At 45.6% G+C, this 22140-nt stretch overlaps 2 protein-coding genes across 3 annotated transcripts in view; both read left to right on the top strand.

The window, feature by feature from the left end:
- The window catches only part of LOC108939304 (adenylate cyclase type 6-like), a 54129-nt gene extending 49459 nt beyond the window's left edge, over positions 1-4670 (top strand). Inside the window, exons 20-24 of the mRNA XM_029246188.1 lie at positions 86-218; positions 404-667; positions 807-1011; positions 2312-2436; positions 3362-4670. Coding sequence (XP_029102021.1) covers positions 86-218; positions 404-667; positions 807-1011; positions 2312-2436; positions 3362-3490 — 856 coding nt within the window. The 3' untranslated portion in view covers positions 3491-4670. The remainder of the gene's footprint in view (positions 1-85; positions 219-403; positions 668-806; positions 1012-2311; positions 2437-3361) is intronic.
- A 6181-nt stretch (positions 4671-10851) lies between these two features.
- galnt6 (UDP-N-acetyl-alpha-D-galactosamine:polypeptide N-acetylgalactosaminyltransferase 6 (GalNAc-T6)) lies at positions 10852-21523 on the top strand. 2 transcript variants are annotated; one of them, XM_018760771.2, is made up of 11 exons: positions 10852-11164; positions 13463-13974; positions 14353-14525; positions 16669-16818; positions 18445-18679; positions 18814-18931; positions 19270-19470; positions 20156-20287; positions 20393-20494; positions 20595-20753; positions 20959-21523. In XM_018760771.2, the coding sequence occupies exons 2-11, from the start codon at positions 13493-13495 to the stop codon at positions 21070-21072; spliced, it is 1866 nt and encodes a 621-aa protein (XP_018616287.1). In that variant the 5' UTR covers positions 10852-11164; positions 13463-13492; the 3' UTR covers positions 21073-21523. The 2 variants fall into 2 exon arrangements, with proteins under 2 accessions (XP_018616287.1, XP_029102210.1); XM_029246377.1 differs by lacking the exon at positions 10852-11164 and having other exon boundaries at positions 12705-13974.
- Positions 21524-22140: the final 617 nt, after the last annotated feature.

Here is a 22140-nt window from a genome sequence, read left to right as displayed (position 1 = left end):
GGGAGCTGTACGTTTGTGTGTCTCGGCAAACGGCGCGTGTGTGAAACAACATGCGGGGGAGCGTCATTTAATGCCTGTGTTGCAGCCCAGAGAGTGTGACCAAAGTCCCTCTGAAGGTGATGACCCCGGTGATCCTCACGGTGTTTGTACTGGCCCTGTACCTGCACGCGCAGCAGGTGGAGTCCACGGCACGCCTGGACTTCCTGTGGAAACTGCAGGTGGGCCGATCCGGTCACTCCCAAACCCGGTTAAACCAGAACGTGCCGGACTGTTACAGCCCACTCCGCTCTTGCGCGAACACGTTGTCCGTCGAGCAAAGTGATTTCAGTAACCCTCACAGCTCAAACGTTAACTTTGCTTCTTAAAGAATGACTTCGGACCTTAAACGCTTTCCCTTCTCCAGGCCACCGAGGAGAAGGAAGAGATGGAGGAGCTGCAGGCCTACAACCGCCGGCTCCTGCACAACATTCTGCCCAAGGATGTGGCTGCCCACTTTCTGGCCCGCGAGCGCCGCAACGACGAGCTCTACTACCAGTCCTGCGAGTGCGTGGCCGTCATGTTCGCCTCCATCAGCAACTTCTCCGAGTTCTACGTGGAGCTGGAAGCCAACAACGAGGGCGTGGAGTGCCTGCGGCTGCTCAACGAGATCATCGCCGACTTCGACGAGGTGAGGGGGAAGCCCGTGGGGCAGCGTGCCGCACGCAGGAAGCGAGATGGGTTCGGTACGGGCGTCGGGTACGGGACGAGCTGCGATGAGCGTCGGAAGACCGACCGCCTCTGAGCTGGGCTCTGTCTCCATCCATCAGATAATCAGCGAGGAGAAGTACAGACAGCTGGAGAAGATCAAAACCATCGGTAGCACCTACATGGCAGCGTCTGGGCTCAACGACTCCACCTACGACAAGGAGGGCCGTTCCCACATAGTGGCCCTGGCCGACTACGCCATGAGGCTGCGGGAGCAGATGAAGTACATCAACGAGCATTCCTTCAACAACTTCCAAATGAAGATCGGTAAGGCCTCCGCAGGCTTCTGATGGCTGGAAGGACGCAGTCGGATAACCTTCCTAAGTTTGTGCTTAGCTATGGTTGCTCAAATTCACGTTCGAGTTTTATTCTCCATTTGGATCAAGAAGGAAATTGCCTTGGATTTACACGCGCACGGGACAAATCAAATTAGAAAAAGATGCAACTTAGACAGCATTTTCTAGCAGATGAGGAATAAAAGGCCCAAGAAGGGCCCAAAACTGAGAGAGCGGACGAAAAGCAGCGCGAAAGCTTAACCGCGGCCCTTAGTCGAAGTCATGCCTGCAAGGTTTTCTTTCTTCTCTGCCCTTTGGCTGTGTTATTGCTGTGTCGATCGAAAAATCTCTTAAAGCAGTTGTTTTTCTGGGCTCTGGGATCCCTGAATGTGCGGCGTGAGGAGAGCAGCTCCCGGGCACAGCCGGGGGGATGAGTTGCATCTCCAAGGCCTTTGTTTGCTCTCCCTGTGACTGACCTGAAGTGAAGGTCACAAAGTTGCGTTTGCTGTTTACCGCTTACTGCAATGCCGTCCTGCGTCACGATTCTGCAAAGCTTTGTTTTGCTTTTGGAAAACCCGAGTCTCCGAGCTTCCCCTTCAAGGAGATGTAAATGAGCCATGATCCAAAGTTCGACTGACACTGTCCCTCGATGTTGACACGTGAATGACTGAATGAATGAATGAATGAATGAATGAATTACATTTACATTTACATTTACATTTACTCACTTAACAGACGCTTTTGTCCAAAGCGACGTACATCTCAGCAAAAGTACAATTTATCCATTACATTGAGAGAAGGAGACATAGCTGCGGACATGAAAGTCTCAAGCAATGAATGAATGAATGGATGAATGAATGAATGAATGAAAACTTTATTAATTCCAAAAGGAAATTTACATTTATTCATTTAGCTCATGCTTTTCTCCAAAGCGACTTACAACGTTAAGCTACTGGCAATTATTTACCCATTTATACAGCTGGGTAATTTTACTGGAGCAATTTTAGGGTACATACCTTGCTCAAGGGTACTACAGCTGGAGTTGGGGATCCAACCTGTGATCTTTGGGACCAAAAGCAGCAGCTCAAACTACAACCCTACCAGCTGTCCCTAAATTGCATTTGGTTGCAGCAGAAAACATGATGACACCAGCAAGGTATATATAATAAAAATATATTGGTTTTTTTAGTAGTTTAGACCCTCTCAATGGTCACTAAGGCCTCCCTATAGCACCGCTGGGTGGACAGAGGAGACACGGCAATGCAGTACACTTTTTTCTTTTGTTTTCTCAGGTTTAAACATAGGGCCTGTGGTCGCGGGAGTCATTGGCGCTCGGAAGCCTCAGTACGATATCTGGGGGAACACGGTCAACGTGGCGAGCCGCATGGACAGCACAGGGGTCCCCGACCGCATCCAGGTACTTCAAGATCCCTCTCATTACAGTTACGCTCTCGCTGCTGTGAAACGCCGTCACAGTAAGTAAGACTGGGCTGGAAACTATTATTGTCGACTGTAAAAGGATGAGACTGAAATCTTTGTTATACGTTAAATACTTCAGCGTACTCGTGATCGTGACACTGCAAAGGGTCTCAGCCAGCCAAGTTTCAGATTCTGACCTCGACTGCGCACAGAAACACGGTCACGCTTGTGCCGTCTTCTCTTATTTGGACGCTCGTGTATAAAATTCCCAGAACTTGACGGCAGAGGTCATAAAATATACTAGTGGTTCTGAAGAGTGACGGCTCTGCACCCTGCGAAACGCGCTGGTTCGTAGTTCTGATTCGATTTTCTGAAAATTGCAATCTGTTGGGAAGTGAAATCGTTCCCCGAAACATTTGCAACGAGGAAAAAACAGTTTAATGACCGTTTTATAAATAACATTCTTGTGGCATGTCATTTGTAACCCCACCCAAAAAAAAAAAAAAATGAAAGAGTGACATTAAAAAGGATGTTTTGTCCTTTCGGACATAAAAATCAAGTGGGACCATATGGGCCTAGAGGGCAAAGCCTTGCACACTGCTGTTACTCTTCAGTTTGGGGGTGCTGCCCCCTGCTGGGAAATCCTTGCCGATTGTAGATCGTGACCACAGCGCACATACCGTACAATACTCGCCATGATCATGTCAATTTCCAGTGAGGTGTTTTAGGTCAGCGGATGAGGAGCCTTGTATCGGTGTTCTTTAGCGAAATCATCTCGAGGGAGGAAGGTCTCTCCTAAGGTTTCATCGCCGCTCTTCGCAGTACAGCAGAGCATCATGTGGACTGTGTCCAACCCGGAGCTGCGTTAATTGTTCCAAGGCTCAGAAATGGCGCCGGTGCAATGCGGTCTTGTCTCTCCTTAGGTGACCACAGACATGTACCAGGTCCTGGCCAGCAAAGGGTACCAGCTGGAATGCCGCGGGGTGGTGAAGGTGAAAGGGAAGGGGGAGATGACCACTTACTTTCTCAACGATGCCCCCCCCAGCAGTTAGAGGCAGCGGCTGTCCCACTTGCATGAAGGAACAAGAGTCGGTGGGACGGGCTCTTCGCAAGCAATAAAAAACAGCCGTGAATCATCTGCCGTGGAGCAAGACTTCTGTGTGCAGCGGTGGTCTGTTTTTATCGCCGCACGACAAAGACGGGCTTTTCGTGCGCTGCTTTCCTGCAGGCGATCCGAGGGATAGAAAGTCATTGTTTTCTGACATTTTTTTTCCCTCGGAAGGAAATTGACTGAACTTAGAGCAACTTTATTTGATTTTTTTTTTTAGTTTCGAGAACAGATACTTTTGTTTCCACTTTAGGATTGTTATTTATTACCTTTAGTTTTTATTAAGGTTTAGTTTAGTTTTACCTTTAGTTCATAATCCAATCTTTGTATGTACATAAGGAAAAAATTGACCAAAGACCAAGTGCTTAATATGATAACATAACAAATAAAATATGAAGATATTTTTTTTTTTTGTTTGTTTGTTTGTTTGTTTTAAATATTTGCTGAACAATCAGCTAATGAATTGTATGTCTTCGGACCTGTTTTGAAGATTTTTTTTTTCCCCCCAATTATGGTTTCAGTGTTGACACCACTATTTTTTTGTTTTTAATAGTTTTAGGTTTTTTTTAGAAGGTAAATCAAATGAAGGACTTCAAAGAAATTCTTTGGCCTTGGTTCTGGATTTTACCGCACCTCCAAAGGATTTTGTCAGAACTTTCCCTGCTGGAGGCAGTCCGGACACTTAACCAGAGACTGCAAGTGGGCCTTTATACGCACTGTCAATGTCATTATTATCTTTCAAAGAAGTATTTTGTGATACAAAACAAAAAGAAACAAAAAACACCTCTAAACAAGAGGCTGTGGCATTGGACACCCTGGTACTAGACAGTATGTTACCTTGTAATTGTTATAAAAACGTTTTTTAAAGAAAATATACATATAGGTATGAGTGTATGTATGGGTGTGTGTGCGCGTGTGCGTATATGTATGTATGTGTATGCACACAATATTATGACTGCATACTGTGCTTTATAATCTTTAAGGGGAATAACTTTTCACTGTGAGGTTTATATGACAACATCAAAATTTGCTTTCTTGCCAAATTAACTGCTCCAAAGCATGTCTGATTGTGCTATGTTCTCCTTCTTGTTTTTGCCTTTATTTCTAGTTTTAATGTCGCTACTTTTTATCATGTTATGAATATATATATGTGTGTGTGTGTGTGTGTGTGTGTGTGTGTATATATACACACACACACACACACATATATATATATATATATATACATATATATGTATTTTTTTATCTTTATGAAATCATGGTTATGATTGTTATTCTAATTCCAGTCTGAAGGTTCAAAGACCAGAGTACTCTTCTGGAACACGACACATGAAATAAGCACAAGCATGTTAGTACGTATAATCCTCAGCATATTCAGCTGATCTCCTGCAATGATGTAAAGCATTTTAAACTGGGACTATCAGCAGAATCCTACATGGTCAGAAAGTTCAACGTATGAAGTCTTCAGCATTGCCCTATAAACAATATGGGCAGTATTACCTACCTTCTTCCAAGTACCATAATTTTGCCTTCGCTGTGTTTGGATCTCTGCCATGACCATATGGATGGCAGAATCCTTTCACTATGGTATTCCTGTGTATTTGCTGGTCAATGCTCTGTTTTTTCCAGAGAAAAGGTTCCCCTGATGTCTTTTTGAGTCAAGACAAACAGATATTTATTCTCTTGTAACAGACGAAATGACATTAAAAAAAAAACACCGCAAACTTTTCTCAGATTTTGTGTTAAAATTGTTTGCCTTAAATAAAGACAATGGTTCAATACATGAATGTTTTTATTTTCTCTGCTTTAAGGGTGGCATGGTAAGTAGCGCTGCTGTCTCAGAGCGCCTGGGTGGTGCGAGAGCATGTGGCTTCAGTCCCCTCTCAGTCTGTGTGGAGTTTGCATGTTCTCACCGTGTCTGTGTGGGTTTCCTCTGGGTGCTCTGGTTTCTTCCCACAGTCCAAGAATATACTGTTCAGGTTCACCCATAGTGTGTGAGTGACAGAGAGAGAGTGTGTGTGTGTGTGTTCCACTGATGTATGGATGAGTAACCCATAGTAGGTAGTGTATCTAGCAGTGTAAGTTACCTTGGTGAATAAGGTGTGTGGGCTGGTAACACTACATAGAGTTCACTGGAAGATGCTTTGGAGAAAAGTGTCTGATTAATGTAAATTTTGTGTGCTTTAATTATTCATTGTGTTATGAATGACAGGTGTCAGGTGAAGAATACTGTAATTTAAAGAAGGATTTAAGCAATACCGAGTCATTTGTCTTATTAACTCCATTTCCGTGTCCGAGGCGCCGTGTCCAGCTCACCTTTTTGCCGTGTAAGCTGCGTGCTCCCAGCCCACCCACCGGATTATGCCTGTCATTTGCGCAAAGGCCAGTGGATCAAATTCTGACTGAGATCATTTCTTGTGTCTCTTGTTTTTTCCCTGCATGAAAGCAGGAACTGAAACCCCTGGCTGTATGCTTTTAAAATAAAAAAGATGCACTTTTAAAACACCACAAGAACTAGTCTTTTTATAAGTCAGGCTACCGTGCTTATTCTTCTTTGTTTTTCCCTTCATTTAAGCACCACCATCTTCCACCTTTTAAACAATACATATCATGTGGAGATGTGTGTTTTTTTTTTTTTTAAATTAATGGCAATATGCACATCTATCTTCTTTTGGCACTAGACACTCCACTGTAGTGTTCAATTCTGGATTTCATTTTCACTTTCACTAGCAGAGAACCTATTCCAGGTGCTGTATCCCCAGACGATGAACTACGGAAATATAACGGTGAAGAATAACAAAGTCAGGTGCTTTGTCAGACTGGTATTTAATACAGGAAAAATTTCCTTAGTTATGGGTTCCCTCTTGTCGGAAGATTAGAGTTGGTGACCCCTTGGGTGACACATGCCATCGCATTTCATTGTCAGTCTCCAAGGACTTTGCTGGATGGGTTAACGTGACCGTAACTGTCATTCAGGAATGAGTCTGGAAAACATGACGGAGTCGGATGGGTTCGATTGACTGATGAGTGTGTGCGGCTGCCGGGGCCTTTTTGGCGGTTCAAGAGTGTGCAGTTCAGTTCCAGCGGTGCTACACTAAAGCGTGCGAAACTTTAATAATGATGAATGCAAACGGCACATCGAGGAGCTTCATGTGCCAAAAATGTGCAGAGCACTACTGAAGAAGAGGATCGATTTTACACCGTGGCCTACGTTATTAACTACGAGGCTCATCCCAGGCACTTTCTTCTCAGGGCCGAAAAACAACGAAGGCTGCGACCGCGTTCTCGGAATCAAGGCTCCGGCCTTCCTTACGCCACCGTGCGCCTTTTTGTGCTTTTCTTGTGTCTTCTTCCTGCTGGGTGAATCCGTGAATTGGAATTCCTCCGTCCCACATCCACTTCCACCCACACGGCTGCCGGTGAGGAGGACCATTGAGGGAGCGCGGAGAATGGCCGCTTACAAGAACCCGCTTTGCTATTTCTGTGCCATCCGCCCTGCTTCGGACAAATTTCCCTCTCATACAGATGAGCTCTGTTGATCGGTGAACCTGCAGGACCTTCCCCGCTATTGCCCATTTTAATGCAAGGAATTCCACTAAAAGGGTCTTGAAAATGCTAGGAGGCCTAAGTGATGGCCATTATTTTATCACTATAAATTATTTACAGTTACATATGTACTGTGCATTCCAGTAAGGGACATTCAGCATGACACTGAAGTTCTCTCCTCCCCTGGTTATACAGTATTGTGGCAGCAGTTACGTACCTTCTTATGTCAAACACGGCTGAAAAACTTTTAAATCAGTACTTTTTTTTCTCTGATTTTAAAATAAACATTTTAGAAACAAGCAAAACTTTAAATCTTTGTACGACTTTTGGTAGGTTTTTGGAAGGCCTACATACGTACTGATCTGCGGCAAATATGTGGCACGTTGGGTAGCACCGGTAAAACTGGTCCTGTGGGTTCAGTTGTGGGTTCGAATTTGGCTCAGCATACATGGAGGTTGCATGTTCTCCCTGTGTTCATGTGGGTTTCCTCCCGCGGTCCAAGGACTTTTTTTTCAGGAGACTTGATTCTAAATTGATGGTGGTGTGTACATGTACCTCTGCCTAGGCCTAATACTTCCTTACCAGGACTCGTTTAACATACAACAATGACAAACCGTGGTTCACTGCAAAACTCAGACAGCTTCGTCAGGCCAAAGAAGACGCCTACAAGAACGGGGACGGAGTCTTGTATAAACAGGCCAAAAACACACTAGCAAAGGAGATCAGAGTGGCTAAGAGAAACTACTCTGAAAAGCTGAAGAAACAGTTTTCAGCCAACGATCCTGCGTCGGTGTGGAAAGGCATGAAAGACATCACAAATTACAAGACACCACCCCCCGGCACCGTGTCAACTCAACAACTAGCCGACGATTTGAATGAGTTTTATTACAGGTTTGATAAACCCTGTCTCACACCCTACACCCATTCAGACCCTCTCTCCACCAATCACTTAACAACTCAAGTAACCCCCACCTCCCCCCCTCCTGTACCTTTGATCTGCGAAGAGGAGGTGCGTCGGGTCTTCGTCAAACAGAAGACAAGAAAAGCACCAGGCCCAGACGGTGTCTCACCGGCCTACCTAAAAACCTGTGCTGACCAGCTGGCCCCTATCTTCACAAAGATCTTCAACAGATCACTGGAGATGTGCGAAGTTCCTTCCTGCTTCAAACGCTCCACCATCATCCCCATCCCAAAGAAACCCAAAATCACAGGACTTAATGACTACAGACCTGTCGCCCTAACGTCTGTGGTCATGAAGTCACTTGAAAAACTGGTGTTGGACTACCTGAAGGACATCACTGGACCTTTGCTGGACCCCCTGCATTTTGCTTACCGAGCAAACAGGTCTGCGGATGATGCAGTCAACATGGGACTGCACTACATTCTGCAACATCTGGACAAACCAGGGACTTATGTGAGAATCCTGTTCGTGGACTTCAGCTCAGCCTTCAACACCATCATCCCACACCTCCTCCTGTCCAAATTAACCCAACTCTCTGTGCCCGCCTCCATCTGTCGGTAGATCACCAACTTCCTGACAGACAGGCAGCAGATAGTGAGGCTGGGAAAATTCTCATCCGAAACTCGCACAATCAGTACTGGAGCCCCCCAGGGATGTGTGCTCTCCCCACTGCTCTTCTCCCTGTGCACCAACGACTGCACCGCTAAAGACCCCTCTGTCAAACTCCTGAAGTTTGCAGACGACACCACACTCATCGGCCTCACCCGGAATGGCGACGAGTCTGCTTACAGACAGGAGGTCCAAGAGCTGGCTGTCTGGTGCAGTCATAACAACCTGGAGCTGAACACGCTCAAAACAGTGGAGATGATCGTAGACTTCAGGAGAAACACCTCAGCATTATCCCCACTCACCATCATGAACAGCACTGTGGCAACAGTGAAGTCATTCAGGTTCCTGGGCACCACCATCTCACAGGACCTGAAGAGGGAGCCCCACATAGACTCCATTGTGAAGAAGGCCCAGCAGAGGTTGTACTTCCTTCGCCAGCTGAGGAAGTTCAACCTGCCACAGGAGCTACTGATGCAATTCTACTCTGCAGTCATCGAGTCTGTCCTCTGCACCTCTGTAACTGTCTGGTTCGGCTCAGCTACGAAGTCAGACATCAGAAGGTTACAGCGGATAGTTCGGACTGCTGGAAGAATCATCGGCACATCCCCCCCAGCTCTCCAAAAGCTGTACTCGTCCAGAGTCAGTAAAAGGGCTAGCAAAATCATTGTAGACCCCTCGCATCCAGGCCACTTCCTCTTCGAACCTTTGCCATCTGGCCGGCGCTACAGAGCACTGAGCACCAGGACAGCCAGGCACAAGAAAAGTTTCTTTCCTCAGGCCATCTACCTCATGAACACCTAAATCTCTCCCCTAGAGAGTAAACCAGTGCAATAGATAAGGCTATTTATATTTGTATTTATAACTATTTATCACATCATATCTCTTACTCACACTCCCTTGCATTTGTATCTAGTGACTATTTTTGTATATTGGGTACTTTATATTTTTAAATATTTTTTGTCCCTTGTTCACATACTCTATCTTCTCACCTGTCTCGTCATTGTCATTCTGTCTGTGCTGTGGTAGTTCCTGTCACCAAGACAAATTCCTTGTATGTGTGAACATACTTGGCAATAAAGCTCGTTCTGATTCTGATTCTGATTCTAGATCATCTGTGGACCACCAGTGACCTTGTACTGGTTTCTGAAAAGGCATGGATGGATGGATGGATGGATGGATTGTGCTTTATTACACCGTCTCAGTACAGTTTAATTTATTTAGTTGCATATCAGTGGGAAAAAAGAGAATATAACCCATATAATAATAATACACACACACACATTTTCAGAACCGCTTGTCCCATACGGGGTCACGGGGAACCGGAGCCTACCCGGCAACACAGGGCGTAAGGCCGGAGGGGGACGGGACGCCAGTCCGTGGCAAGGCACCCCAAGCGGGACTCGAACCCCAGACCCACCGAAGAACAGGACTGTGGTCCAACCCACTGCGCCACCGCACCCCTCATAATAATAATAATAATAATAATAATAATAATAATAATAATAATAATAATAATAAATAATAATAATGTGCTCGTGTATTTCATGATTTAAAACTAATCATTTGACTGACTGTGTCTTTCATCCTATGATGAACACTCGCTGCTCCTAATCCAGCAGATTACTTGTAGAGATTAAATGCATAATCGGACATGCAAATTTCAGCGCGCGGCATTTATGAAGACCGCGTGTTTAGCCAGACTCCGTGTTTTCTGCATCGCTCTTTCGCAAATCCTTGTTTATTAATCCTTGGAACATGAGCAAGAAATGAGCGCGCGGCAGTATGGACCCGCGGCTCGGACGGGACGGCGGTCGCGGGTTCAAGGAACGGAAGAGAAGTTTCAACGAAAGTAAGTGCATCGGGACACTCCGCCGCGAGGCTGCGCACGAGTCGAGTGTGTGTGTGTGTGTGTGTGTGTGTGTCTGTGTCTCATTGCACACGCCTCTCGGGACGTTTCCGGGTCCCTTCCGTCCTCTCGAATGTCACACAAAACCTGTACTGTGTGACTGGATGGCGACGCTGCACCGCGTCTGCTTTCGCATTTATAATTCATGTGCGCTGAGATAATGGCTGCGCGGGCCGCGCCGCGTGCTGAACTTTAATTAAGTCACGAGTGACACGCTGTCTCGATGTAGCGCACAGAAGACACCGAGGCGCCGCTGCGAACTGCGGACAAGACGACCGTGTGTGTGTGTGTGATGAAGGAGCAGACGCGGGCTTCGCCGATGAGGAGGAGCGCAGCCGGGTTAATCATTGCAACCGAGTGCACCTGTCGAGCGCGCGGGGGAGCCGGAGGCCCGCGCTCCGCGCCACGAGTCCCCGCCGCGCGCACGAACGCTTAAGAGAGCGGCGGCGGTGACGGCACGCGCCTCCCCTCAAACACGTTGCCGGTGCGGAGTACGGAGATTCTCGGGAGTGTGTGTCTCTTTCTCTGTGTCCGTCCCGTGTCTTTTCGGTGTTTGCGTGGAGTGGAGAAGAAGTCGCGCTCAGGCTCAGCCTCAGGTAAGTCTCAAAGTTCTCCCTCAGTCCCTGTGCCCAGCTCAGGTTCCGTCGGCGCTTCCGCCTCTCAGATTTACACTCTCGCTCGCTCTCTCTCTCTCTGTGTGAGTGACAGAGACCGAAGCTGTCCTTTTCCCCAGGCATCACCGACTTCTAGAGTTCTGGCGCGGCACTGTAACAGTACAGTACGAATGAGTGGTACACGTTCAAGTTGACGTTCGTGGTACGATGTGGTTACAGGACTGAAGCGAAGGTGCCTTTTTTTTTTCGAACACGATCGATGCACACTTTTGCTTTGCGAGGCCATGATTTAGTAACGATGCGCGTTTAAAATACACTAAACTCGCCACAGATCCATGTTTTTCGGACCGGGGAGGGAGAAGAGGAAAAGTACGTTTGGCGGGGATGATGATGCTGCTGCTGCTGCGAAGACCGCATATGAGATATGGCATACTTCCTCTTATTTATTCAAACGTTTTGGTTTCCTGTTTCTTCGCGGCAGTTGATTCTTCTTGTATTTCTGCGCGTTTCTCTTCCGAGCGGCTCTTCTTCGTCTCTTGCGTTGGGTAAATGAATGTAAACTTTACTCGGAAGGTTAAGAGCGACTCCACCCGCTTCGTGTTCATATTCGCACTGCGCGCTTTCACCACACAACACACACACACACACACACACACACACACACACACAGTGCGATCTCCTTTGGGGGCATCTGTCCCGCCTGGACACCACCGTCAAAACCTGAGTTTTAACATTAAATGTTACAGGTTAACGCAGTTTCCCCTCAAACAGCCACAAACGTGTGTGAATGGCTCAACATTTACACTAGTCTTTCAAGTTTTAATGGTGAAATGAGTACAAGTCCGGGGCCCTTAAGCAGCTTTACCATGTAGGCGTTGCAGAAGGGATGTTGTCTTTTGTTTTACATTCTCAAGATTTCTGGGGATGTTCAAAGTGAAGGGATGTTCAAGGCGCAGTGGCCTGATGGTCCTGAATGACACGGGACTGGACCATCGGGTCTCCTCCGTTCTCTCCCCTTGCTCTCTAGGAAGTCCGTATGACCAATAACGCGATATCGGCATGACTTGGAATAAACTCGCTCTAATTTGATGATCTATGAGGAAGCTGTAGTGCGAGAATGCCTGTCTGTCCACGTGGCACTTTAAAGGAAGTTGCTCGGTGATGTGAACAAGTCAACCTGTTGTCCTGAGTGACGTCTCGCCCGAGGGTGTGAAAGTGCTCCGTCTGTTGAGCTATGTGGGTTTTATTCCATTAGGAGATACCAGCTTGGGAGATATCCTGCTCGTTGTTTAGAAGTCCTCTACTTTAGGGGAAAAAAGGTGTCGTACTTTACACTTGTTGTTTTCAAACCCAAAAGCAGGTGGGTTGGTGGTTAAAGATGCAGCCTTTGGACTCAAAGGACTTGGTTTCAAACCCCACCTCCTGCTGTAGCCCTCTTGAGCAAGGCTCTTACAGCAAGTTGCTCTAATAGAAAAAAAATCCAGCTGTATAAATGGGTGAATCCTTGTAAGTAGCCTAATGTTCTAAGTTGCTTTAGAGAAGAGTCAGCTAAATGAATAAATGTAATGTTCAAATTGAACTGGTAATTTCTCTCCTGAACATTTTCGGTTTAATTTGCAAATTGAATTGTGTTCAAAACGGCAGGGAAATTGCAGCCGTGGAGGGCGAGACAAGTGCACGTTCCCTGCGTTCGCGTTCAGGCAATGAAGGCACGCACCGCGCATTCTGTAAATCCGGTGGAACGGTGACGGGTCGGCTCGTTGGAAGGCCGGGCCTCTGACGCGCAGCACGCCTTGTTGCTCGTCAAGTGCCGAGGGAGGGGCAGGCACCTGTGACTGTGTATCCTGAAAGGCGTTGCCTGGGACAGGTTGATATGAGCAAACTGCCACAGCTGCTGTTTGCGCTCTCGGCCCCTCCCATGTGACGGCCTTTTCCCAGCGAGTTCAACAGAGATTGCGCAGGAATTGTCGAGAAGCTTATGACCGAGTCTCCTTGAAATGAAGAGGCGCTGGTTTTGGCGGTTCCCTTCTGTTACCGCCCAATGTGTGAAATAATGCTGCTTTTGTGGAAGTAAAGCAGCATTAGGGAAGCTTCAATATATAGTGTGTGACAGCCGTTTTTCTGGACGCTAATAACAGCCATTATTTGCACTAGAAATGCAAGTTAAACTTTCTGAGAATATGAAATAAAGCCTGATGACTAGCTATTAATGTTGCATTAAATGAGGATGTTTCTAATAAGGAAATTCATCTTACGAGTGTACTGTTTCCTCCTACAAAGGTTCCCTGCATCTGACACCCTTCTGGAGCGATGCGTTTGCTGCTGCGCCGTCGCATTTCTCCCCTGAAGCTGGTGGTGCTGGGGGGGGCCCTCTTCATGGTGGTGCTGGTGATGCTGCAGCGAGACGTGGGAGCCGGGAACTCCCCGGAGCCTTGGTTTCGGGACTTGGTCGAAAGGAAGGAACGTGTAATGGGGATGGTCCGCGGCGCTGTCAATAACTTGGCTTTCCAGATCGGTGCCCCGCAGCCTTTGCCCTCTGAGGTTCAGCCCACACCTGACCGCCTCTGCCCCTCAGGCTTCTACACGCAAGCGGAGCTGAAGCCTCACTTGGAGAGGCCACCCCAGGATCCCCAGGGACCTGGAGCTGATGGCAGAGCCTTCCCATCAGTCCCGCTCTCCCAAAATGAGGAGAAGGAAAAGCAAGAAGGCATGACCAGACACTGCTTTAATCAGTTTGCCAGTGACCGCATTTCCCTACATCGAAGCCTCGGTGAAGACACGCGTCCCCCAGAGTGAGTTTTAGTGGCGTCCCAGTGTGCAGTCATCTTGCCTTAACTCTTTGGAATTCCCAGGTCTCTTTACTGAATGGTCATATGTTTTCCCAGCCCCTCTTAAATCTGAGCTCAGAAGAGGACTTTCTTTTAAGTTTATCAAAGGTGTCAGATCTGACAAATTCATAGCGTCACTTTCTATGGGAAACGGTTATGTATTTTAGGAGTGTTTCCTGTGTGCCGTTTGAATTGCTGGGTGTTTGTTTTAAGGCTGGGCATGATTGCTCTCCAGACATATCTGTTTGGACAGGTATTATGTTGGATTTGAGCTGTTGAAGTTCCAGGATATGCAGGTACACATGCGCTGGTGTTGAGTGGTCTGATTTTTTGGGTCATTAGGTGTGTAGAGCGCAAATTCCGCCGATGCCCCCCTCTTCCCACAACCAGCGTGATCATAGTCTTCCACAACGAGGCCTGGTCTACTCTCCTGCGCACGGTCTACAGCGTCCTGCACACAGCGCCTGCTGTCCTCCTCAAAGAGATCATTCTCGTGGATGATGCAAGTACAGCAGGTGGGGCTTGTTCCTTTCTCAGAACTTGTTTGTACATTTTCACCCTGACGGCTTCATCTTCATCTGGATCATTCCTCATCAGTTCAGACTAGCAGTGTAATTCTAAGCACTAGGTCACCTCAAAAGCCAATTTTCATTTCCACGTGTACATTGGAAACGTATTGTAGAAGCTGCCGTTGTCTGCGGCTTCCAGACTGTTGGATGGCCAGCTTTCATGACGTGCCAAATTTTAATTGGCTCAAATGAAGTGTAGTGGCCCATAAAATACCTTCATTGCATCATGAGTAAATGGAATGGAATCTCAAGTGTTCACGAAATACAAACATGAACCACATGTATTTAAATTGCTGAGGAATTTCGCAAAACACGCGAGGCATCTATGCTTTAGGAATTGACTTGCAAAAATGCAGTGTGTATACAAGATTCTTAGTGAGTGTTATTACTGTATTGAAATGTGAGTCACATTATGTAAATGGGTTTTCCCTGTCTTGGACTTTGCTTCATTTTTATGTGTTTTTCCATTCCAATAAGTGGCCCTGATCTGATACCATGGTCTGGCCCGTGATGATAATGGATCGCCAAGTTTATCGCACATTTTTACCCTTGGAAAGTACACAACCCTCCCCACTAAAACAGCTTTTTAGTCATTGTTGCTATAATTTCAACTGATGAAAACAACTTCCGTGGTTTGCTTTTTGATGTACGAGAACTTGTCTCTAACACGGTCCCGTTCGACTAGTTAAAAATATAGCCTTCAGTTTGGCAGGTTTCAGTTTTGTACGCTTGCTGTTTCTGTGGAGCCTTTTGTCTGCTTCATGCCTTTCAGGATCTTCATCCTTGTAGCTCTGATTCTGAGACTCATGCAGTAAATCTGCTTAGATCAGAGATGACATGTGCTTTGCACGAACTGTGAAATGCCTCCCCCCTCCCTAATAGGAAAAATAACCAGGGGAACAGCTTTCAAGTTGACCTTTTACAAGTACTACTTTCGGTGATAACGTTTCTTTATAAATATCAAGATTTTCCATGCTAATAGATGGCATATTGTTTAATAGTAAAGCGTCACATCTCATCACTAAAACATTGTTTGAGTTTTGGTATCCAACAGTAAACATACTGTTTACACAGCACACGCCAAAGGGGGAAAGACAGCTTTGACCACAACTAATTCTTCTGCAAAACAGGGTGGAGGCAAATTGGTGGTTTTGGTGGATACAAAGTCGGTACGCTGCTCAAGATGTAATTCATTATCGGCTGCAACGACGGACCGTTCTACATTCTTCAGAGACCCAAGAGTCTAATTTTTGTTTTTCCAAATGGTGACCAGTTATTGGAGTTTGATGTGCTCAGCGGGGTTTTTCCCCAGTCTAAAAACCTAGCTACACATCTTAGTCAAGTGGGCTTTCCAGCTTTACATTCAGTATAACTTCTTAATATCGGGTCTGCTGTTCATTACCACGTCCCGGCTCGTTGTGTACGAGGCATCCGTGTCGGAGAAGCGGGTCGAGCCGCAGTGTCTTTTGTAACCGAGTTTACTAGTGTATAGTCTTCCTTTTTTGCTGAGAAAGAAAGCATGCTGTCTGAACTGTGACCACAGCAGTGTAAAGTACCACTTGCTGTTCACGTTCATGCTGAAACTGCAGCTACTGTTTGTGTCACCTGCTAAGGTCTTTATTCTATTCTATTTACTCAGGTTATTCTTAGGAAGCAGTTTTGTGAAATTGGTTATCAGCAGATGCAATTAATGCAGTTCTGACATCAAGCAGTCTGTTTATACATCAGCATGTTTAACAGTGGCTTTTTTTCCCCCCCCAGTCACAACCACTTTGCTTTCCTGTCTGCGGTTGTTTTAGAACTATTGCAATTAACTGGTGCGTTACAATGCACTAGCAATATTTACTGGCACTTTTCTAAATGTGTTTTCTGTATATGTAAAGATGCGTTTTAAAATTTCTTTTGACCAAAAAAAAAAAAAACCTTAACATCTGATTGGATTTTGTGCCATTTTTGAACTTTGTTTGGGTAAGGCCTTTAACATAAACCCAGTTTATATAACAACTTGTCCATGGAGGTTGATGTCAGTTGGTGAGCTATGAGCTGCGTTGAACGTGGCTGTTGCAGATTTTCTTTGTTTGCTGCCCAGACCACCTGAAGCACAGGCTGGAGGAGTACGTGCGGGAGCTGAAGATAGTCCGTGTGGTCCGACAGCCAGAACGAAAGGGTCTGATCACAGCCAGGCTGCTGGGAGCCAAGGAGGCCCATGCGGACGTGCTTACCTTCCTGGATGCCCACTGTAAGTTTCCCCGAAGGCACTATTGTAGTTCAGGGTGTTTTTAGTCACTGAAGGTAGAGGTCAAGCAGTATTTGAGGTTTATACAGGCAGTCCCCAGGTTACGAACTCTGACTTGCATACCACCCACTTCCGTTTTTATTTAAAAAAAAAAAAAAAAGAAAAAAAATACTAGGAAGGTGATCAGGAATCATGGATATTCTTATGGATTTTTGCAGCTACTTGTGTGATGTACATTCTTTCATATGGCGGAAAGAAACTAACTGCACTTGATCGTGTGTCTGCACCTTTCTGCTCGTGTAATGCACACATTGTATTTTCTATGAGATGTATGTCACTTTGGAGAAAAGCATCTGTTAAATGAATAAATGTACAGGTGGTCCCCAAGTTACAGTGGTTGACCTTATGGTTTTTTTCTCGCCTTTACGATGGCGAGCTGGTGATAGACATTCAGTAGGAACCCAGCCTCACGCAGAAGTGTGTTAAATGCATTTTGGACGTAACGATATTTTTGACTTACGATGGATTTCACGGGACGTAGCTCCGTCGTAAGTCGGCCCTCCTGTACATGTAAAGCCTTTTTATGTTAAATTTGAATTTCATACAATGGTTCTATTAACCAACGGGCACTATTTTGTGATGCGTAGCAAAACATTGCGCATCTGCAGCTGTTCAACAGCTCATGAGCCCGAGGTAGGACAGGCTTCGTTCTTTTCAGTAGGACTGTCACGCCCGAGACTTCGCCCCGAATGTCCGCACCTGCCCGAAATCAGAGCATTGGGGTATAAAGAAGCTGCATCTGCACACCCTGGTTGTGGAATCTCATTTGAGAAGCCAGTTTCTCCAGCACTCTTGAGTGAACCCACGACAACCTACCTGTTCTTCCAAGTCCCTCGTTCCCCGGCTCCCGACACTTGCATCGTCTCCGACTACATCGGATTCTCCCCAAGATCTACATTTGTGCATCAACCGACTGACCCACGCCTGTCCCAGACCATGAATCTCACCTGCTTCCTTGTGTACCGACAAAGATCCCACAATGGGGTCCACACAAACACCTCAGTCTCCTGCCTGCGAAGTGTGACAAATATTGCTGTTAAGTGTCATGTGCATTACTGTATTTTGCTTTAATTCTTTATCCTCCTGAACAAGGCACCAAAGCATAAATGTGAAGTGGAAACAAAGCAAGCAGGGGGGGGGGGAGGTGAAACACCAGCTAACATGGGAAAAGCAGTTTTTAATGTTATGTTCTCATGCATAGAAAGGTATACTATATAAGACAAATATTTGCCTGACATTAGGCACAAACAGTTCCAACTTGTGTAAAAGTCCACCTTAGACTGAGGAATGGAACTCGTTCCTAATCTGGAGACTGCCTGTAACAGCCTGACAAGTATAGTGGTGTAAACCCAGATCATCTGATTTCTTCTTTCTGAAATTTCAAACCAGCTCCCTGAGCCAAATAGTAGTGACAGGTGTTAAGATGAAGGGGAAAGAAACATCACTTTTAGTTCAATATGCATTACTCACAATTCCATATGCTGTCAACTACTGTGAAATGACATGACTGTCACATTAGCAGAAAGTTACAGCATGTGAAGTTGGTCTTCTCCATGCTTCCTTGAAAAGGTGAGTGTTTCCATGGTTGGCTGGAGTCTCTGCTGGCCCGCATTGTGGAGGAGCCCACAGCTGTGGTGAGCCCTGAGATCACCACAATTGACCTGAACACCTTTCAGTTCAACAAGCCGGTAGCCACGGTCCGTGCCCACAACCGTGGAAACTTTGATTGGAGCCTTACCTTTGGCTGGGAGGGCATCCCTGAGCATGAGAGGCAGAGGCGCAAGGATGAAACCTACCCAGTGAAGTGAGTATGCGGGACGTGGTCGGAAGTGTGGTATCATCCTTTCGGTGATGCATACGGCCTTGTGATCTGTTGCATTTTGTGTTAAGTATATCAGTCTGGGTTTTATGACAATATAATCTCTTCTTCTTCCCCAGGTCTCCCACCTTTGCTGGAGGTCTCTTTTCGATTTCCAAGTCCTACTTTGAGAAAATTGGGACCTATGATGACAAAATGGAAATATGGGGGGGCGAGAATGTGGAGATGTCGTTCAGGGTTAGTTGTGTTCTGTTACAGTAATCAGGCCTCTCTGAGGACTCCTGGTACATCTCCGCTTTCTTTCAAATCTATTATGTATTACTTGTTCAACAGAGACTATTCAAAGGCCTTATTTCCTAAGTGAAAGCCATGAAAAGGAGCGTACTGATAGTCTTAAATGTACTGCAAGATTGCTCTGACCTAGCGCCATTGTTTAATGGGGGCGGTGAACAAGTGCCTGTAACAGTATTTGTTGTATCAAAACTTCATGTTTGTGAAGTTTCACAAATCGGATCTTCGGATCTTATATGTGGCGAGAGAGCCAAAGGTGACTTTCTCTTCACTGCTCTGAGCAGGTATGGCAGTGTGGAGGGCAGTTGGAGATCATCCCGTGCTCTGTGGTAGGGCACGTTTTCCGCACAAAGAGTCCCCACACCTTCCCTAAAGGTACAGAGGTCATCACACGCAATCAGGTTCGCCTGGCTGAGGTCTGGATGGATGACTACAAACAGATATTCTATAGACGGAACAGGAATGCTGCCATCATGGCTAAAGAGGTGAGTGTCTAAAGGTCCTGAACCTTTCAAGTGTAAATGCCAAAAGCTCTAAGTTATAGGAGCTTTTTATGTCACACATTAGAGGGGATAGTCATCTCACTAGAAGCATAGCTTGCTATGCTTTTCAGGCCACTGTTTTTGAATATGCTGGACCAAGCAGCTGCATTTGCATAGTTATGGATCTGACTGTTAGGAGAGGTGGAGACAAACATCCAGATTGCAATCTTATCCCTCACTTTGCTACTGTGTTCATATTGCTTAAGGATGGTGAAAGTGGGGCTAAATGTAATGTATAAATGTGTGATTTAAAGTTTAAATAACCCAAATTGTTATATCCACCAACTACTGACATTAACTGGTATGTTCCACCAAAATTGATCTTGGATCAGTGTGTAGTTAGTTTTGAATCCATCTCTATTATATAACACTTTCAATTACAGAACTACCAATAGCTTGTTTAAAAATATATGTTCTTCTCTGCAATGTGGTATTCACACTTTGCAGTATCCAAGTAAGGGGGTGTGGTAATGCTATGGTTTTATGCAACTAGCTCCTCTAGCTGCAATCTTTGACTGATGTAGGCTGTGAATGGATTGGTTGAAGGATAGTTATTTTAAGTATAAATTAAATGTTTGTCAGATTTGATGCACTGTTTTTAACTTCCTTCGAACTAAAATCTCCACAGAAATCCTATGGAGATATTTCCGATCGCTTGAAGCTGAGGGAGCAATTGCAGTGTAAAAACTTCTCCTGGTACCTTGATAACATCTACCCTGAAGCCTTCGTCCCAGACTTGACCCCTGTCAAATATGGAGCGGTGAGAGGCGATCGCATTTAGGAGAAAAATGAGCAGGATAGAATCTATAGCTGCAGGAACTGGCTCCTGGTGTTATGTTGTAAAATTGTTATGCTGTGTGTACAGATCAAAAATTCAGGCTCTCAGAGCTGTCTGGATGTGGGAGAAAATAACCAAGGAGGGAAGCCACTCATCATGTATACCTGCCACAACATGGGTGGAAACCAGGTATTTCAATTAAGCAGTATTTGCATTTTTAACTGCATTATACTGTAAGTGCACTTGTAACAGTGTAAGGCCATGTGCTTACTGTGGTGCTCTGTTGCAGTACTTTGAGTACACGTCTCATAAGGAGCTGCGGCACAACATTGGAAAGCAGCTGTGTCTGCAGGCAGACCTGGAGCCAGAGCCTGTCAAGATTGAGCTCTGTTCACTGAAGGGCCGGGGGTCCTTTGTCGCACCCAGTCAAATATGGGAGTTCACAGAGGTAAGCACTGCTCCATCCCTCTCTCAGGGAAGATGAGCACATTGGTTTTAGGGCAAGCTTCACCCTGGGTAAATGCTTGTGGTTGGTTCTACTTCTGAGATTTTACAGTAATGTGACCAGGTCTCTCGTTTTCACTGCTGAAAAAGGTCAGAAGTAGTCAATCTAACAAGGTATGGTCTTTGTTTATCTTTTGACCATTTTCCAGGACAATCTCCTGAAGAACCCACCTTCAGGGAAGTGCCTAGCCTTGAAAGAGAGGCAGATACAGATGACTCGCTGTGACCCAACTGACCTAAAGCAACACTGGGGTTTCACCTGACCAGGCAGGTGGGCCAATGAGGGGGGAATCGCTGAGGAAGTTCTCTCCCTGTAGACTCCTGGTGGGGGTGTGGGGTACTCTTGGCCCTTGCCACTGCTAACATGGACAGTTGGCAGAGCACTAGAAACCCCAGTGGGGTGGAATCATTTTCTGAATTGGAGCCACAGCAGGAGTGCAATTAACTAAAGCAGTTCTGGAACACTGGTTACCCTTTTTACATTTTTTAAGCTTTTATGGTGGAATATTCTGGGAGAAGGGTAGAACTTGGATGGAGACTGGTCTTGTACAACTGTGCACAAAGAAAAAGCCTTTTTTTTTTTTTTAACAGTTTTTAAAGTATCACTTTTATTCAGTTTAACATCAGAGTAAAGGAATGGGGGAAATGTTGACACCTGTTTCTGTAACAGTCTCCATTTCTTCTGGAAAAATAAACCCATTTTCTCCCCCTTCATTAGGTGTGTACTGTTCTACCAGTTATTTCATATCAATGACTTCTGTACAAACCTCAAAGTGGTTTCTGACTTTAGTCAAATGGGGAAGGGACTTGAAGCAAAACTTCAACTTTGAAGGTCTACAGTAGGTACTGTAAATCAACAGCTGCCTCTGACTCCAGTTCTACCTCAACTAATTATTTTGAAGGTTGTTAATCTGTTTGGAACTTCCTTCTTGTATGGGGACTATTCATGCAAGGGTTTTTAATTGTATAAATGGCCAAATGGAAGTCAGTGCCAGTATTTTACAGGACAGATCCCCTCCCCCCCCATTTTTTTTTTTTTTTTTTTTTACTTTATCATATACCAGTGCTTCTGAGCTTTGAATGTACTGCAGTGCTTTAAGGTCCAAATGCTTTTTCCACTGGGGCTTTTGATGTAATTCAGGTTTTCATGAAATTAAGCATTTACTACTTAATGCAACTCTGAGCTGTTCAGCTGATTTGAAATTAACATGATTGAGTTTATTTGGAAAAACACTAATGTTGAATTAGGACATGCAATGGTCAAGGCTTTAAACTGTGCTCTTTGGTATTCTACTTGTTTAGTTTAACTTGGATTTTACTATATTTTAATC

The sequence above is a fragment of the Scleropages formosus genome, chromosome 19 (genome assembly GCF_900964775.1).
Source record: "Scleropages formosus chromosome 19, fSclFor1.1, whole genome shotgun sequence".
Classification (NCBI taxonomy): Eukaryota; Metazoa; Chordata; class Actinopteri; order Osteoglossiformes; family Osteoglossidae; genus Scleropages; species Scleropages formosus.
The sequence above is the reverse complement of the archived record's forward strand: the minus strand, read 5'-3'. Positions and strand labels throughout refer to the sequence as shown.

Excerpts from the sequence above, each read along its gene's own strand:
- galnt6 (XM_018760771.2), top strand. The coding sequence starts at position 13,493 with ATGCGTTTGCTGCTGCGCCGTCGCATTTCTCCCCTGAAGCTGGTGGTG. Across the intron at positions 18,932-19,269 it reads ATGTGGAGATGTCGTTCAGG|GTATGGCAGTGTGGAGGGCA; the intron begins GTTAGTTGTGTT and ends TGCTCTGAGCAG. Across the intron at positions 19,471-20,155 it reads CTGCCATCATGGCTAAAGAG|AAATCCTATGGAGATATTTC; the intron begins GTGAGTGTCTAA and ends AAATCTCCACAG.